This window comes from Rhamphochromis longiceps, linkage group LG7 (assembly GCF_057381845.1).
Source record: "Rhamphochromis longiceps isolate RC_006_pf linkage group LG7, R_longiceps_female_GT1.1, whole genome shotgun sequence".
NCBI classification, from domain to species: Eukaryota; Metazoa; Chordata; class Actinopteri; order Cichliformes; family Cichlidae; genus Rhamphochromis; species Rhamphochromis longiceps.
The window spans coordinates 26,299,694-26,319,561 of record NC_140563.1 but is presented as its reverse complement, the minus strand read 5'-3'; the positions used below and the strand labels follow the sequence as shown (position 1 = coordinate 26,319,561).

The 19,868-nt window shown below is 40.1% G+C and overlaps 1 protein-coding gene across 2 annotated transcripts in view; it reads left to right on the top strand.

Annotated features, from left to right (window-relative positions):
* The window catches only part of agbl1 (AGBL carboxypeptidase 1), a 95,876-nt gene extending 77,513 nt beyond the window's left edge, over positions 1–18,363 (top strand). For both annotated transcript variants that reach the window (XM_085413089.1, XM_085413090.1), the window contains 7 exons: positions 7,394–7,574; positions 9,253–9,382; positions 9,831–9,962; positions 10,126–10,188; positions 10,585–10,698; positions 14,326–14,480; positions 15,007–18,363. In XM_085413089.1, coding sequence (XP_085269215.1) covers positions 7,394–7,574; positions 9,253–9,382; positions 9,831–9,962; positions 10,126–10,188; positions 10,585–10,698; positions 14,326–14,480; positions 15,007–15,292 — 1,061 coding nt within the window. In that variant the 3' untranslated portion in view covers positions 15,293–18,363. The remainder of the gene's footprint in view (positions 1–7,393; positions 7,575–9,252; positions 9,383–9,830; positions 9,963–10,125; positions 10,189–10,584; positions 10,699–14,325; positions 14,481–15,006) is intronic.
* The last annotated feature ends 1,505 nt before the right edge of the window (positions 18,364–19,868 follow it).

Below are 19,868 nucleotides of genomic sequence, written 5' to 3'. Positions count from 1 at the left end.
ATTCACACTCACCTGATCTAGACTGAACTGTAACCAAAGGAAAGTTTTAAGCCTAGTCTTGAAAGTAGAGAGGGTGTCTGAATCTAAACTGGGAGCTGATTACATAAAAAGGGGGCCCGAAACCTCAAGGCTCTGCCTCCCATTCTGCTTTGAAAGACCTTAGAAATCACATATTCCTAGGGTATTGTATCATCCAGGTCTTTATGTCTTTAAGACATTTCTGCAGTTTAATTGATGTGTCTCATCTGGCTTCATGAATAGACAAAGCTACACTACTAGCCAAAAGTTTGGACACACATTCTCAATTAATGTTTTTTCTTTATTTTACTACTTTCTACATTGTAGATACAAACTGAAGGCATCAAATATATGAAGCAAGATATATGGAATTATGTAGCAAACAAAAAAGGATAAATAGCTCTAAATATGATATGTTAGATTCCTCAAAGTATCCACCCTTTGCCTTGTTGACAGAGCTGCACACCCTTCTCTTCTCTCAATGAGCTCCATGATGTAGTCACCTGAAATGGTTTTTAATTCACCAGGTGTGTCTTGTCAGGGTTCATTTGTGGAATTTTCTTGACTTCTTAATGGGGTTGGCTCCATCAGTTGTGCTGTGCAGAAGTCAGGTTGGTACACAGCTGACAGCCCTATTTGACAACTGCTAGAATTCATATTATGGCATGAACCAGTCAGCTAAGTAAAGAGAAACAACAGTCCATCATTACTTTAAGAACTGACGGTCAGTCAGTCTGGAAAACTGCTAAGAAACTGCTACTATGGAAAAGAAACAAGCAGAAGAGATTTGTTTGGGCCAAGAAACACAAGAAATGGGCATCAGACCAGTGGGAATCTGTGCTTTGGTCTGATGAGTCCACATTTGAGATCTTTTGGTTCCATTGGCAGTGTGATGCAAAAAAAGTGAACAGATGGTCTCTACATTCATGGTTCCCCACTGTGAATCATGGAAGAGGAGGATGTGTGATGGTGTGGCAGAACCACAGCATCCTGCAGCGACTCAGGACAGTGACCCCAACACGCACCTCCAGGCTGTGTAAGAGCCTTTTGAAGAAGAAGGAGAGTGATGGAGTGCTGCACCAGATCGCCTGGCTTCCACAGACCTAAACACAATTGTGATGGTTCAGCACAGTACTTCTAATTCCCCTGGCTTCTGACCTTCTTTTCACTCTAAAAGCAAACATTGCATCTGTAGTGCCATAATGCTCCTCACTAATTGTCACCTCTTTTTAGCTTAGCTTCAACAAGTCTTTGCCATATCTTTATGGCATAGCTCATTTTTTGTAGTCAATGCAGCTCACATCATCGTTGTTCTAGCATTCTTGGTGGTGCACAGGTTGGTCAGTCTGGTGTTGCAGTCTCAGACGACTGCTCTATCTGCTGGTAGCTGGTGTTTTGCCCCTATGGTATTCCTGCCGATTCCTTGGCACATACGACCCATATCCACAATGAGTGACAGGTTAACTTAAGAAAGCACCAGCAATAAGAAAAATGCTGCAAAAGCACACAAAACACAACGGAAATAGGAAAATTGAAAACGGAAATAGGAAAGAAAAGATGTGAGGTAAGAAAAGATGAGAGGTAAGTGTGTTAGCCTAACTATTAGCCTAAAAAATCCGTCATCAGTATTATATGAATCATGAGATTAAAACACACTTACCGAGCATGTTTTGGTTCCTGCAACTGGTCCGTAGGGTTATTGTCTCCCCAGTCACTTCCCTTGTGCTTTTGGAAATCTGTTTTTTCCTATTTCCATTTTCGTTTTTCCTATTTCTGTTGTGTTTTGTGTGCTTTTGCAGCATTTTTCTTATTGCTGGTGTTTTCTTAAGTTGCAGTCAGTTTGGCCTCTCAGGGCCACCGTATAAATTGGATGAAAACACTATACAGCTCTCCAAATGTGTCTGTCAGGACAAATGATCTTAAGATGATCTAAGATAAGCCTATATGCTGATGATACATTACTTTCCTTGGGAACACAAACCTCTCTTCTGAAGACAATCAGACTCACTGCTAAAATCCCATTCATATCAGACTACTCTGCTAACTGGAGTAAATTGACATTTCTGCCCCTAAATTGTAAATTTCAGAACACCTCCACCACTACACTACAGTTGGGTAACATTAATTATCTTCATGAATAAAAAAAACTGTTTGTATTACTCAATGTAGAAATGTACTTCTAGATCACATTAGTTTGTAGAAAATGCATGCCTCTTTAAAAATTTAATTGGATGAATTTATTTCTCTCTGATCTCTCTGATTAATTCCAGTGCTTAGTTGGCGTTGGTCGACTGTAGTCACATCTCCCTGTGTGTCTTGCACGTGGCTGGTGGTGGACACGGGGTCAGTGGAAGTCTAACAGTCTCCTGCGGGGGGCGGTTGGTGTTTTGGGGCATTGGTGTGTCTGCCTTGATTGCTGGTGAAGGTGGGTGGCTGGGGTGGGTGCAGGTGCTGTCTTGCAGTCTTGAGATGTGGAGCAGGTCCAGGTCTGGGGACTGGGGCCCTAGTTCCCAGGAATGCCCATTCTGGTTGGTTCCTGGTTGTTCCACCACATGGGGTGGGTTGGCCCACGTCTAGATGTCCAGTCCAGGTGGACTAGCCTTTGTGGTGGTGATGATGGGTGCTGGCTTATGGTGCGGCATTGCCCTGGGTTGCAGTTGACACAGGTCTGCTCTTCATCACCCTGTAGCATGATGTAGCATAGGCCACAGTTGGTAGGGCCATTGATGTGGCTTTGCTGGGTGTGCTGTGCTGCCATCCGCTGTCTCATGTCACATATCCTCCCTCAATTTTAATAACATCTGTGAGCTGTCAGCAGTGTTGGGAAGGTTACTTTTAAAATGTATTCCGTTACAGAATACAGAATACATGCCCCAAAATGTATTCTGTAACGTATTCCGTTACGTTACTCAATGACAGTAACGTATTCTGAATACTTTGGATTACTTAATATATTATCGTGCTTTTTACAACAACGTGAATGTACTATTGCTGTGTGATTTATTACTGTTACTGAAGGTCCGCGACTCCGAACTGTAGTAAAGGGACCTCTGACTAATACGGCGGGGTCCCTGTCGGCTCATAGCCGAAAAATAGCTTTACTTTGTTGTGTGGGTCAATTTTTCTTGCGAGAGACAGAGAGAGGCGTTGAAAGACTGCTCCAACGGAACTTATTGTTTTCGGAGGAAAACACGAACACGGTGTACAGTCGAGTCTTAATAGCTTACTTACAACTGGGCTCGTCAGGCACTCTTCTTGGCTGCAGTGGTTATTATTATATTTACATGCTTCCAGCTCCCGTTTTTCCTCGATGACAACTCGTACCTTTCCACTCCCCTTTTTCTCCCTCCTCGCGCTCACAGACCCATAACGTGTATGGCAGTCCATTCTCCCTGCAACACGGACTATACTGCCCATGATGCTACATTCTTTAGAGCAGGGGTCACCAACCTTTTTGAAAGTGAGAGCTACTTCTTGGGTACCGATTAATGTGAAGGGCTACCAGTTTGACACACACTTCTCAAATAACAAATTTCCTCAGTTTAACTTAATTATGTGTTATCATTAATAATTAATGATATTCATCTATGTACGGACACTAATTATGTTAATTATTTTTCACCATAATTATAAAGAATGCAATTAGGAAACAAGGTAGGAAACATAAATATCAATATGCAACGCTTTATTTCTATATATCTCTGCAAGTATTTACATTTTGAAGTGATCACTTCTACAACATTTTCACTTACCACTAACAAATTTTAACAAATCATGCACTGTTACATACATTATTTTTGTATGTATGTAACATACAAAAAATCAACTTTCAAATTTTACAGAACTTTTCACCAAATTGGCAGCATTTTAAAGCAAATTGCCACTGAGAACATCTAATATGGCTTTCTTTGTCTGTTAGTGGGAAACCTGGCATTGCATGCTGTTCACCAGTGTGTTGTAATCTGGGGTATAACTTGACACTGCAACTCTGAGTGAGTCTTGCAGATGTGCATCGGAGAGGCGTGTTCTGTGTTTGTTCTTGATGAAGTTCATGTCAGAAAAGGCTGATTCACAAAGAAAGGTTGAACCAAACAGGCTGGCAACCTTCATAGCTGCTGTGCACACACCACTGTACTTTTCTGTGTCAACAAGGCACCAAAAGTTTGGTGCACCCAGATAGGCTTTGAGGAGGACGTCATTTTGCAATGTTACAATTTCGATTTCCACCTGTCCAGCATCCAAGCTGAACATTGAACTTAGTTGCTCAGCAATGCATGTTGTGTCCACATTCATGAAAGGATTGGAAACAAATGAGACACATGGCTCAAGCTGATCAAGGTCACAAAACCTGTTCTCAAACTCTTGACCAAGTCAGTTTATGACTTGAGTGTACTTTTCTGCAACTTTGTCAAAAGTCTCAGATGCAGAAGCATTGTCTTTCAGCACCATCTGCACAGAGGGAAAGTGCAGCACCTTTTTTCTCTGTAAATGCACAGAGAAGATGCTCATCTGGGCTTTAAATCCATTTAAAGCACTTATCATGTCAGCAACAGTCTTACCTTTGCCTTGCAGCTCACAGTTCAAATGGTTCAGTTTCCCAGTAATGTCTGTTAAAAACACAAGGTCAAGTGTCCACTCAGTGTCCTCCAGCAGAGATGTGTCTTCCCCTTTGGATTGCATGAACTCCTTGATTTCACCCAAAAGTGACAAAAAACGAAGCAAAATCCGTCCCCTGCTGAGCCATCGGATTTCCGTATGTAGTAGCAGGTCACCATATTCAGCTGACAGCTCCTCCAATAGCACCTTGAATGTTCTGTGCTGTTTAGCTCTGGAGCGGATGCTGTTTATGATCTTCACGACGGGAGTCATGACGTGCTCGAAGCCGATCACCTTTGCGCATAACGCCTGCTGGTGAATGATGCAGTGGTAATGCATGAAGTTTGGGAACTCTGTGTCACCTTTACAGTGAGCGATGAATCCCGTATGTCGGCCGATCATAGCAGGAGCCCCGTCGGTAGTCACTGATACCAGCTTTTCCAACGGTACCTTTTTCTTCGCGAAAAACTCCTTCACCGCGTTATAGATGTCAACGCCCTTCGTTGTTGTCTTTAGCGGCAGTAGTGTCAGAAGTTCTTCTTTTGTGGAGAAACCATCAAATACCATCCGGATAAAGACCATCAGCTGTGCTGTACTGCTGCTGTCCACGGACTCGTCACACTGGATGCTAAACCAACTGCACTTTGCCAGATCCTGATCCAACTGATCGGCCAAGTTCCCGGACATAGCCGACACTCTTCTAACAATTGTAGTTGCCCCCAGCTGGACATCAGAGAGAGTGGAGATTACATCGTTTCCATATTTCTCGTCTTTAAGCACAGTTTTTGCAATTATCATCATTGCTTCTTTGAAATACTCCCCGTCTAAAAATGCCTTCTTTTCCTTAATCATGAAATGTGTAGCTCTAAATGAGGCTTCGGTTGCTTTTTGAGAGTTTTTCACCGGTCTCGTGAAAAAAGACTGCTGTTTGCTCAAACCTGCCTTTAATTCGCGGGCCTTTTCCGCTCGCAGTGTGCTGCCCTTTGGGTAGTTAGCATGGTAGCTTGTGTGACACGTTCGGAAATGTCTCTCCACGTTGTGCCGCTTTGCCGTTGCCACAGTTGCCCCGCAAATGAGACACACGCATGAATCTTTCACAGAGGTAAAAAAGAACTCTTCCTCCCATTCACTGTGAAAATTATGTTTTCTTCCTTTTTTCCGCCATGTTTTCCTCATCTCCTTACCTTTGCCTTTGCTGGTCTTCACGGCAACTGTTTCCGTGGAGACCAGCTAGCACTAAATATTAGATCATGATCTAATATTTAATAATAAACTTTTTTTTTTTAATATATTATCTCTAACAAATTAACGCCAATGCAATTGTGATAAAAAAAAATAGCAAGAAAAAATAAAAATAGATGCAGCTTACTGGTAAGTTGTTATGGTGAGCTATTTTTAGAACAGGCCCGCGGGCGACTCATGTGGTCCTTGCGGGCGACCTGGTGCCCGCGGGCACCGTGTTGGTGACCCCTGCTTTAGAGCTATGCTTGTAGCATTCTGCCTGTTAGCTTAGCACAACAACAACAACAACGAAAAGGCGCTCTCTCACCCAGGAAACACACAGTCGCAGAAAGAGAGAGAGAGCGTCGCCCTGTAACCATGGCAACCGTAACGCTGCCGCCTGGAACGAAAGAACGTAGCTGTCAAACAAAACCCAAACAGTCCTGACCCGCGACAAAATGAAACAGGAAAGTACCGCAGTGTAATCCATTTATTTCAACAAAGTAACTGTATTCTGAATACCACCTTTTTAAACGGTAACTGTAACGGAATACAGTTACTCATATTTTGTATTCTAAATACGTAACGGCGGTACATGTATTCCGTTATTCCCCAACACTGGCTGTCAGCTTTCAGCCCTGATGGTGTGTCCGTGCCGTCGGGTGAGAAAGCTGACACCTCACTGATCCTGATGCGGCGGGTCAGCGCTTTGTGTTTATGTCTTTGTGCAGAATCCGTGTACCTGCTCTCATTTACTGTTTTAGCTGTTTGGTGGTTGTCGAAATTTTGTGAGGTTTAACCTGAGATTCTGGTATTTCGGGCAAAACACATTTATATTTAAAAAGCGATTCAGGATTTTAATGAATCGATATCGCGTAATTCAAGCTAGAATCGGTTTTAATCGGAAAATCAATAATCAAAACCCACCCCTACCACTACTCCATTTCTCTTCCTGTCTTCCAACCAACAGTTGGACTCCACCTTCACTCCATCATATCAGCCACCTTTCTCACTTTACCAGTTATAGCCCGTACTCTCACCTCCAGACTCCAGCACCAGTTGTACTGTCTAGTTCACAGATCTGTTTGCTTGCTCTTTGTAGATCTTTCACATTAAAGTCACAGACACTCAGCTTGTTAACTGTATGTTAATTACGACTGTTCCACAGCCGTTGTAATTGGCTTCTGGGTCTCACCATCTTTGACTAAAGCTAAAGATTTTGTTAAACTAAAAATCTGATCTGGATAACTATGTTATCCAGATAGACATTATTAGTTGGTTTTAGATGTGAGCCATTAACATGCCTTGTTACATAGCATTTTTCTAATCTGCTTTAATACGTTGTACTTTATAAAAATGCTTGAAACGAGACCCAGTAAGTGGTTACAGAAAGAGGGTGATAGATTGCCAGAAGCAGAAAGAACAAGACAATGCTAGTGGCCAGACCTCATACAGGCTACACCCAGGGGAAGATGCTTGATGTCTAGAAACTAACTTCCTTGTTCAATATGTTATATCATTAGGCAAACTGATGATTGTGTAATAATAATTTTCCTAGGTAATCGCCCCTATATTGTACTGACCAGCCGTGTGCATCCTGGTGAGTCCAATGCCAGCTGGGTGATGAAGGGCACTTTGGAGTTTCTGTGCAGCAATGACCTGGTGGCCCAGAGTCTCAGGGAGGCCTTCGTCTTTAAGATCATCCCCATGCTCAACCCAGATGGAGTCATCAATGGCACGTGAGTGAGGAGCAGGAACATTGTTGGAATGGTTAAAAAAATGATATAATATACACTTTTACTTTACTTGAAACATGTAAGGAAACAATGCCCTTGGCTGCACTTACACTAGGCTTCTTAATAATGAAATGCTGCAGGTAGCATATGCTAATGTAACTACAATACAATATTACAATAACATTCACTGTTGATATAATTTTTGTCATTTTTGTGCTTTATGAGTTACTGACAGTTTGAACATTCTCATAATTTTACCTCTGAAATCCACTGTGGTGGTGTACAAACAGTTCTGATGCAATTGGAAAGCACACACTTTCAGCTTTAATTGAAAGGATTTAAGAAAAATATGGCATTAACTGTTCAAGAAATATATCAAGTTCTATACAAAAACTTTAATTTTCAGAGACGCAAAACACATTTCAAAATGAGGACCAAAGAAATGAAGCAAGGAGTGAAGGAGGTAAAAAAAAAAAAATCTATCAGAAATAATAACGTCTTTACTTAACCTTTACTTAACCAAATCACAGTCAGGCTACGAAGTCTGCAATCAAGGGATGCATTTATGAAAGTAAATACGAAAAAAACAAAACAAAACAGAACCCCAGATGAACTTGTGCCAGAAAGTAAGGAGGAGGAGAGAAACAGTTAATAATCTAAAACATCACATCATCTGTCAAACATGGTGGAAGCAATGTTATGGGATGGGTATGTATGGCCGCCAGTCAGCCTCGGCACTGGTGTTCATTGACTGCTGATAGAAGCAGCAGGATGAAGAGTCTACGGGACTGCACTCTGCTCACATTCAGACGAATGCTGCAACACTGATGGGACAAAGCTTCACAGTGCAGATGAATAATGATCCAAAGCAAACTGCAAAGTAACCCAACAGTTTCCTGAGTTTCCCAAGAAGCCTGGCAGAGCGTCTTGATCATACAGATATATGGTTTTGCTGAACCAGAAAGACTGTCATTAGAACATTTTGTCACGGTTCAGTGAAAAAAATACTTGAAACGAGACCCAGCAAGTGGTTACAGGAAGAGGGTGATAGATTGTCTGAAGCAGTCAGAACAAGAAAATACTACTGACGGAACCTCATACCACAGGCTATACCCAAGGGAAGATACGTCAAGTCTGTATGGCTTACTAAAGATACATAAACAGGGTGTACCTTTAAGACTAATTGTCTTAAAGGTACACCCTTTAAGTTTCAGACTTATTTCTGAATTCCAAAAAGACTTTTCCAGATATTGCAAACGCTTGATTGCAGTTGTTGCTTCCAAGGGCGGCCCAACCAGCTATTACGTTTAGGGGCAATCACTTTTTACATGGGGCCATGAAGATATCTCCCCCCCCTATCATAAACATCTTCATTTAGAAACTTCATTTTGTGTTTACTTGTGTTATCTTTGTGTAATATTTAAATGAGTTAAAAATAGGAAATCAGGAAAGGGGCAAACACTTTTTCAAACAACTCTAGATAAACTCAATTATAGCACTTCATAACATCCATGTCTCTCTGTCCCACCTCTCAACAACAAACAGTACTTTGCTACTGAAGGACACTATTATTCAGCCAAACAACAAGTAACGTTACAGTATTTGGTATATATCACAGATTTACCCCTCACAAATGAATTACAGTGCAAGTATTTGTTTTTGTTGTTGTCTGTCTCCTCAGAAATCGCTGTGACCTGAACAGCAAAGATCTGAATCGTCAGTGGAGTAAACCAGACCCTCTTCTGAGTCCAACCATCTACCACACCAAAGGCTTTCTCTACTACCTCAACATTATAGGACGGACTCCAGTGGTGAGATACACATGCTGTTATGTAATGTTTTCTTTTTGAAATGTTAAGCTCTTTGGTTTTGCTAAATATCTGTCCTGCATGTTTGACACACTTTCACACATTAGTTAATCTACATACATTAGATCCAAAAATTATTCACAGCTTTATTAAAAATTCTAATCAAAAATGCGTTGTAAAATGTACCATACAAAAAAAGATGTGCGTAAGTATTCGCAGCCTTTCAGTTCTTGTCTTGGAAATTCTGAATTTGTCGTTTAAGTATTAGGCTGTAATATCTAAACAGTGAACACTTCAGTTGAACCTGTTAAATTAAAATGACAAGTCTGTACTTTAATCACACATTAATTGTTTGATTTAAAATGCACTGTTTGGTTTCATAGGCAAAATCACAAATCAAAATATTTTATTGTCCAAATGCACAAGCTCTTTCTTTCTTCATATTTACTAGGTTTTCTGTGACTACCATGGCCACTCTCGAAAAAAGAATGTGTTCCTGTATGGCTGCAGCATTAAGGAGACTCTCTGGCAGTCTGGCTCTGCAGTTGACACTGTAGGATTGAAAGAGGATCCTGGATATAGGGTAAGAAAAGCACACACACAAAGCCAAGCAGGCCATAGGGGTTTCTGTTTTTGTTCTACTCGTTCACCAGCAGCAGTATTTCAAATTCTGAAACCAGATAAAATGTTTTGTTCCTCTCCATCTCTCTCTCTCGCTGTCTTTATCATTCTCATCGCCTTTCTAGACCATTCCAAAGACCTTGGATCGTATCGCACCGACCTTTTCTTTCAACAGCTGCAACTTTTTGGTAAAAGTTACAATACTAATAATAATTCTCATTTTGAAAATCACTGCATATAATAAATCCACAGCGTAGTTGTCAGTACAACTAAATACAACTACTAATTAATTCATATTGTTATCCTTCTCAGTATTGTAAGCAAAGTTGTACTTGTTGTCACTGTTAACTTCTTTATTATTAACACTGTCAGTTGTATAAAATAAATATCTCTGCCTGGAACAGCAGGTTAAATAAAGCATTATCTCAGCCATCTTCATGTATCATACCTCATCAACACCACTATCACTGTTATTGTCAGTAGTGTTTATATTTGTTAATGTGTGAATAGTTACATTCATTATTTTTCTTATTATATGGGCCATATTCTCTTACCTACCCTTAATTCTGATTTTAACCTGTCAGGTAGAGAAGTCTCGCTCTGCTACAGCCAGAGTGGTTGTCTGGAGGGAAATGGGAGTTCTGAGAAGTTATACTTTGGAGAATACTTACAATGGCTGCAACCAGGGAATATACAAGGTGTGTGTATGAGAGAGAAATTGGGTGAATTAGGGTACTCTAATAGAATTACTTAATGCTACTGTGCACTTTGTAACTTTTTACCATTCATTTTGTGCCATGTGTACAGGGAGTAACTATGTGACCAGTTTAAAGCAGTTTTATACCTGTAGCTCTGTAGAGCTCCAGAGTGGCAGGGTTGGTGTTGATAAGGAGATCCTGACCATGCTGTGCCAATAATACCTCAGTGGGTAAAGTGTTTCGCTGTCAGCCTGCACAGAATACTTTGTGTCTCTGCTCAACTTGCCTGATTTATTAGACCAGACATGGTCAGAACTGCCAGCCCCTCTTTTTTTATTGTCACACCACCAAACACCATCTTCTCTACATGACACATGTTGAACAAGGGTGGTTAGCAGAAGGAAAATCTGTTGCAATGCTGAATCACTGAATCTCATCTACTTGCTAATGCTATGTGTATTTCTCTATAAAGCCCAGGTCGTAACAGATCTCAGAGCAGCCAAAGATAACCCGTGGCACTTTCCTTCGCACACTGCTTTCCTCTCAGTTTACCAACACAGACCAGGGGTTTATTCACAATGCGTCTGTGCAAACCACTAGAAACAAGCTGCTGATCTCTCAGCTTGCCCAGCTCCAGTAATTGTTAAGGGGTAATGGACACACCCTCAGAGAGAGAGAGAGAACTAGACTTTGTTATGAGATTGAAATATGTTTTCAGGGACAATAGCTGACTGCGGCCGCAAGATAGCAAAAATGTAAAGGCTGGATGCACATATTAATTGACAGGTCTTTATGGGAGCACTGTCATTGGTTCACACTTGTATGCAACTTTGTTTTGTTCTTGATGTTTTTGTTTTTTGGAGCACAAGTTCCTTTTGAGCTGGACCACTTAGCCTATGCACTTATAAATCTAAATCAAAACAGAATGTAATGATATGCAAATTTCATAAATATGGTCATTTCCCAAAGATTGAGATGTTTAGCACCGGGTAGCATGATGTCTTCTTTTAACAACAGGCCATAAAAGTCTATAAACTGAGGTGAGCAGCTGCTGGACTTTTGGATGCCTCATTCTTGTCTGAGAGATGATTTTTTATTTTTATTATACAGGGAGTGCAGAATTATTAGGCAAATGAGTATTTTGTCCACATCATCCTCTTCATGCATGTTGTCTTACTCCAAGCTGTATAGGCTCGAAAGCCTACTACCAATTAAGCATATTAGCTGATGTGCATCTCTGTAATGAGAAGGGGTGTGGTCTAATGACATCAACACCCTATATCAGGTGTGCATAATTATTAGGCAACGTCCTTTCCTTTGGCAAAATGGGTCAAAAGAAGGACTTGACAGGCTCAGAAAAGTCAAAAATAGTGAGATATCTTGCAGAGGGATGCAGCAGTCTCAAAATTGCAAAGCTTCTGAAGCGTGATCATCGAACAATCAAGCGTTTCATTCAAAATAGTCAACAGGGTCGCAAGAAGCGTGTGGAAAAACCAAGGCGCAAAATAACTGCCCATGAAGTGAGAAAAGTCAAGCGTGCAGCTGCCAAGATGCCACTTGCCACCAGTTTGGCCATATTTCAGAGCTGCAACATCACTGGAGTGCCCAAAAGCACAAGGTGTGCAATACTCAGAGACATGGCCAAGGTAAGAAAGGCTGAAAGACGACCACCACTGAACAAGACACACAAGCTGAAACGTCAAGACTGGGCCAAGAAATATCTCAAGACTGGTTTTTCTAAGGTTTTATGGACTGATGAAATGAGAGTGAGTCTTGATGGGCCAGATGGATGGGCCCGTGGCTGGATTGGTAAAGGGCAGAGAGCTCCAGTCCGACTCAGACGCCAGCAAGGTGGAGGTGGAGTACTGGTTTGGGCTGGTATCATCAAAGATGAGCTTGTGGGGCCTTTTCGGGTTGAGGATGGAGTCAAGCTCAACTCCCAGTCCTACTGCCAGTTTCTGGGAGACACCTTCTTCAAGCAGTGGTACAGGAAGAAGACTGCATCCTTCAAGAAAAACATGATTTCCATGCAGGACAATGCTCCATCACACGCGTCCAAGTACTCCACAGCGTGGCTGGCAAGAAAGGGTATAAAAGAAGAAAAACTAATGACATGGCCTCCTTGTTCACCTGATCTGAACCCCATTGAGAACCTGTGGTCCATCATCAAATGTGAGATTTACAAGGAGGGAAAACAGTACACCTCTCTGAACAGTGTCTGGGAGGCTGTGGTTGCTGCTGCACGCAATGTTGATGGTGAACAGATCAAAACACTGACAGAATCCATGGATGGCAGGCTTTTGAGTGTCCTTGCAAAGAAAGGTGGCTATATTGGTCGCTGATTTGTTTTTGTTTTGTTTTTGAATGTCAGAAATGTATATTTGTGAATGTGGAGATGTTATATTGGTTTCACTGGTAAAAATAAATAATTGAAATGGGTATATATTTGTTTTTTGTTAAGTTGCCTAATAATTATGCACAGTAATAGTCACCTGCACACACAGATATTCCCCTAAAACAGCTAAAACTAAAAACAAACTAAAAACTACTTCCAAAAACATTCAGCTTTGATATTAATGAGTTTTTTGGGTTCATTGAGAACATGGTTGTTGTTCAATAATAAAATTATTCCTCAAAAATACAACTTGCCTAATAATTCTGCACTCCCTGTATGATGCTTCAAATGTTTTCAAATGGATAAAGCCAGTCTGGACTGCAGGCAGGCTAGTCCAGGTCATCTGCTGTTAGTGAGCAATGCTGTTGTCACAGTATGAGGTTTAGCATTGTCTTGCTGAGTCATGCAAGGACTTCCCCGAAAAAGCATCTGTTGCTAATCTTCTGGAGCCTTTCCAGATATGCAAGTTGTACAATTCTCTTAAACTATTTGGTGATTAGACTCAAATGACCCATCATAGCAGAACAGAATCCCACCAGTGATGGGACAGCACCCACCCCACACATCCACAGAAGAGCACTGAGATATAAAAATGTGCATAGACGAAGCTGATTTTCTTGGAAAAGGTGGGCAAAACATGACTGGGCTAGAGCAGTGATGTAAGAATTGAGTTTGGCAGCATGATAAAACGAATGTAAAGTAAAGAATAGCTAGTAGCTGCAAACCCAGGATAGCAGGGAGATGAGTGATTACAGATCTTCCTTATTGAACTTTTGCATAAGCTTTGCTTCAGAGAATCTTTTCCTGACTAAGATGCTCTTTTCATGCCCTATTATGTTACTGACATCTTGTCAGTTGTTCCAATTTGATGTAAACTGTTCCTTCTGCTGTGCCTCAGAAGGGCACTTTTGAGTCATGTTGGTCCATCAAATTAAAAAAAAAGATTAGTATTTTTAATTAAATAGTAAAATGTCTCAGTTTAAGCATTTACGATATTCTCTATGCTCTATTGTGAATAAAATATGCTTTTATGAGATTTGCAGATCTCTTTTTGTTTTCATTTGACACAGCATCGTAGCTTTTATTTGGATTGGGTTTGTAAAAAATCCAGTAGCGTGTTCCTAACAAATGTCTCTCATTGGGCAGTGTGCACAAATTTTCAGGATGTATAATATACTTAACTTGGCTCAGGAGGGGAGCGTGTCTGTGTGTGTGCCTGTGTGTTGTTACAGGGGCTGCAGACAGGAACCCAGGAGCACCAGGAAATGGGGATGAAGTTCTGCCACAGTCTGTTGTCTGTAACCAAAGACACAAGGATTCTATACAGCAGGAAACTCATCAACCATATTGACCTGGACCACAACATGCTGGACCACAAGTCTCACAAGTAAGCTACCGTTCTAGGGCGGCTTATCATATGTGGGTTTTCCATGTGGCAGCAGGGAGGACAGTGCTTAAACCAGGGCAGTTCGAGTGGAATTCAGGTATTTATGGGAAGAGGTGATGAACTCTTTCCCAGTTAAATTTAACCTTCATTCTAATTTGTGTTGTACAGTTATTTCATTTTTAACTTTAATTTTTATATTTTATTTTATTCCTTCCTAGTTAAATTTACCCTTTTTAATTTTCATATTTATTTCCTATCTTATTCATAGCCTTTTCTTTTTTTCTTTAGGTCACAAGCAGTTGTCTAAGCATTTCACTGCATATCGTACTGTGTATGACTGTGTACGTGACAAATAAAAATTTGAATTTTGAATTTGAATTTGAACAGCTGCTGATGCAAAACACACCTGATGCCACTGCTGCAAGCAAGCAAGCTGTGTGTTTACACAGTGTGTTTTACATAAAACTTAGTTTGTTGTTTTTGGTGAACAAGACTTAACATGGCAATTCTTTCTTCTTTCATGCAGCTGTTTTGAAGACGATGAGCCTCTGTGTGCTGAGGAGATCGAGTACTCTGGTGGCTGTCCCACACTTAAAGGCAGTGATTTGGATTCAGACATTGACAGCAACATGGCCCATGTTGATGATGATGACAAAGAGCACAGTGCTCAAAAACATCAGCAAGACAGCATCAGTCAGTCTCAGCAGTCAAGCATAAAGAACCACCTGTTTCCTCCACAAACCCGGCAGCCATCCGTTGATACACCTAGTGAGAGAAGAGACTTGCGTAATGGTTTGAGGATTTCAAAATGATAACTCACAAGTTTAAAGGTTTTTTTTTAATAATTTACTTTCTTAACGATAGTAAGAGAGCATCAGCTAATATGAGCTGTAGTCCTTTAAACACAGCAGACTGTTCTGGATGAAAATAATAATACTTGGGTTTGTAATTCAAAACCAGCTTAACTAGAATGTATTACTAAAGACTGAAAATACCAGGCATGTGATCAATACTTCATAACAGACTTTAACATAAACATGTATAGCCAAGTACAGCCATGACTTAAAGACTGGCTGTTTTACTTAGACCTAAATTTTCAGGAAAGGAATCTCATAACTCCACCAGTTATGAGATGAAATGACAATAGTTTCAATGAATGATGGATTAAAACCAGTTCTTATTGAATATTTATGTATGTAAAAGGTCATCAGCATAGTCTTAATGATACTGATAACATCACCAGTGAACAAAAATGCATGCTATAACGAATGAAAAATGCAACTATAACAGTGATCTGCATTTTGTCTGTCTTTGTCATTGGGTGAAAATAATTTCGTGTTAGCCTTTTTAGTTAATATCTACAACATCAGTTTAGTGTTCCAGCATCTTATTGTGACTGGCTTTTTTCTGTCTGTACTACTGCAGGCACTACTTTGATTATTAGTAGGTAATTAGCAAACTGAAACAAACTTGATTGTTGCTGTGTAAAACTTTTAAATCAACTTAGTTGTATTAATTACATGAAATACTGGGGACTGGTACTTATCTTTCCTCTTCTGTATCTTTGCAGAAAGAACAAAAACAAAAACAGGTGAATAGGTTTAACCTGCTTGGAGGAAAGAATTCGGCATGTTTCCCAAAATGTTCTCACCAAAATGTCAAGTTCAAATGTTATGCTGTATGTTATAGACTTAAAATGTGTAAACTGTAAGGCAAGGGGTGGTATTTGGCTTCTGAGTAAATATCAGCGATTTACTTTACAATTAATATCCTGCCAAGAACACATCCTGTACACAACTCCATGTTTTATCTTTTCAAGTTTCATTACAAACAAATCTCATAAAAGGTCAAAGAAACTCTGATGACTGATGGTGCATTTATTCAGAAGAACATTAATATTGACTGTAATATTATCACAGAACTGCAACTACGCTGCCTTTACAGCAGTTGTAGTTTGTTTTGTAATCCACAAAGGCACAATGCTGCTCTCAAGCGTCATGTATGAAATTATAAATGTTAACATTTTCCAGAAAGAATTTTTTTCCCAACATTTTTTGCTTAAACAAGCCTATGCTGATGGAATCTAAAATTTCTGAAAGTACATGAGTTTTTTTTTACCCAGTAGGTTAGCCTTTTAGCCTAAATTTGTGCAAGTGTACGATAAATGATATAGTTTATACATTTATACAGTTTGGGGATTCCATGGATGGAGGATCCGAACACAGAGCACACAGGGAACACAATAAAGCCCCAAATCCAAATCTTAAATCCAAAAGTAGACATCCAAGTAAAAGCAAACAAGCAAATAAATTCAGCAAAGCTAGGGAAAGGCAAAATCTAAAAATACTCCAAAGATTATAGATGAGAAGCTTGGAAGTCAGAACAAGGTAAAATAGAAAGAACATACAAGGTCTCTTTGTTTACATTGTACTGTATATACTGCACATGTTGTACTGCTGTGAGTACTCCTGCTATTTTTAACTCTTTTAACTCCATTTTGACTGCCTCCAGTCATTTTGCACCTTTAAATCACACTGGATCTTTTCCACTTTGAAGAAACAATTTGAACTTTAGAATTTTATTGTGAAAAGAGGATCACCCGCAGGAAGTCAAATCAGTTGATATCCATCCATTTGAGCTCAAGTTTGAAATTGCTGATGCAAAATACAAGTGGTCAAAACTGCGCTTGCAGGAGATGAATAAGCAGCAATGCCAGAAGTGGTCAAAAAGTTTACAGGGAGATTTTTAATTTAATAATTGGTTATGGGCAAAGTTAGGTGGGAGAAGTAGAAGAAGCTTTTATCACACCTAAATCCCATTCCTCCTCCCAGCTGTGAATTCTTTTTCTGCCATGAGACAGGGCATCTCATTGCCCACTGTCCCTATCTCCAGTGCAAAGAGCAAAAGTTGCCAACTTTTTTTTCAAAAGGTTCTGTATTTTTGATGGGCAAAGAGGAGGCTTGTGTTCTGATTATGGTTTTGCATGATATTGGAGCCATCAGCCCGACTCTTCTGGATAGGGGAGAAGATGTTGAGCTAATAGTAATGTGGGCGGATGTCTCTCCACTCTGCAGTGGTTGGTTGCATCAGTGGAGGTGATGAGCCAGAGTAGTGGGCTGTGGTAGACTCCTTTGTCATGTGGTGCTGAAGACGTTTTTTTGTTTTTGAAGCCCTTCAGTCTCAGATGCCGTCTGATGGTTATGGGACTGCAGTCAGCACCAGTAACGGCCTTAATTTGGGTTGAGGATCGTTCAGTGTCTTGACAGACGGCCAATTGGATCCTCCGGCTCAGTGCTGATGAATTTTTCTGGGGTCTTCCACTTGACGTTTTTGTTCCATAACCCTCAGGAACATTTAAGAAATTCCAAATGACTGTCACACTGCGTCCCACCTCAGCAGCGATGGCGTGCTGCAAGCTTATGCAGTTCAACAACCCGACCACGTTCAAAAAGGGAACGTTTTTGTGCCTTTGCCATCAAAACGTCATGACAGTGTGACAGAAATTGACAATGTGGTTCTAAATTTTTGATCAGCTGTAAAACAGCCTGTTTCAGTTTAAGCATTATCTTCAATAAATTACATGCTCAAAAGACTGTTTTGTCTCACTCCCAAAATAGGATTTTTTGCCATTGATCGGGACTGTAGGATGTACTGATTTTTCTGACATGCTCTTACACATGTTCAAGACTCCGGCATAGTCAAGATACATCCCTGTTTGAATATATCCATCATATCTACATCCCAAGACCCTCAAAATGACTACCAGATGTGTGTTAGCACAAGTACAAACATCTGCTATTTCAATGTGACAGGCTGCAATTGTGCTATGTCCAAAGCATGTTCCTTGATTTGCAAAATACCATCAGAAATAAAGGGATTTTAATGCCCCCAAACTGGCTGGGACACTTGATTTTGTTGAACTAACAAACATTTTAGGAAGGTTTATGACTTTTGCATTGGAGATTTAAGAGAGTCCAAGAATTTTATTTGATTGTCTCTAATATAGTTAGGTATTCTGAGTTTTACCATAAATTGGTGACTCAACCATTTGGTAGAGACCTCTATCTAAAAAAAAAAGACGGGGTTGTTTGAACAAAAGAATAAAGATTATATTTACTGTGGCCCCAAATGAGGAAAAAATACAGTGAAAAAATGTTTTCATGTTTTTTTTCTTGCCGCTGCCTTTAAAGGCTCAAGGTCACTGAAATTTGATCTCTGTTGTGATATTTTGATACCATGATAGCATTTACAGGATATTGTTTTATAGTTGATATCATACATGAAACTGTTACTCAATAAGGCCCATTTACTAGTTGTTTTTCTCTTTCTCTCTGACCCAAGAATTGATGTGTAAGACTCACAGGCTGGTACCCCAAGGTCGAAAACACCACAGAGACGAGACCACTTCCTTACTCCCATCCTCCCTTTTTCTTTATCTCTTAGAAAAAGGCTCGTTAAAGGCCAGGTGGTTTGTTTCAGAATTCACTAATGAAAGAACTCTGTATTCTATGTCTAGGAGTGTATTTTGCTGGGATGATCATAAATTGTAGCTGAACTGATAAACTACACAAAGGATACTTCTTTGCTCACAAGGCAGGAAGACGTTTCCTTATTTGGTCTGTACTGGTTTGAACTGAGAACTTGCTGACACACGAACCTTTTTTTCCTCTATATAAGCTGTTATGTACTAAATAAACCTTTGAGTCGATTGGGAAGGCAACCTAAAGCAGTCTCTGTTTTCTTGTTCTCCCAAGCTGCTCCCGAGCTCGTACTAACACGCTGAATGGCATACCTGAGTGTTACTTTAAATAATTAGGAATCTTAGAAGGAAAGGACAGAACTCTGCTTATCGCTCGTGCCTTGGAGGGAAAACCGGGATGGACATTTTTTTTCCTTCAATTTGGTGTCAGAAGTGGGATTGACTGACAGAAGGTAAATATGCGTCTTTCATATTTATATAAAGACCGTATTATACCTCTCTCAGTGATCGATCCATAAAAAAACGGGATATGCTGACGAAGTTTCACTTAGTGATCCAGAGAGATACACTGACGACTTCCTCAGTCCCCGAATAAAGTAAATTAACCCTTGTGTGGTGTTGGTGGACCCGCTAGAGTTGTGGCTTTCCAAATTAACACTATCAAACAATTTTATGTTAAATTACTATGAATTAATGTGCTTCTTGTTTTTCTTTTATATAAAATGTTATAAATAAATCAGTTATAATCAAGTGGAGTGAGTGGAAAGACACAACACATTTATACGTTAAAAAAAAAAAAAATTAATTGTTTAATTTTTCTTTTGAAAAAAAACAAAACAAAACAAAAAAACACGGGTCTCAAGGGTTAAAAGCAGTAAATTAAAAGCAGAAAGACACAGGAAGTTGCC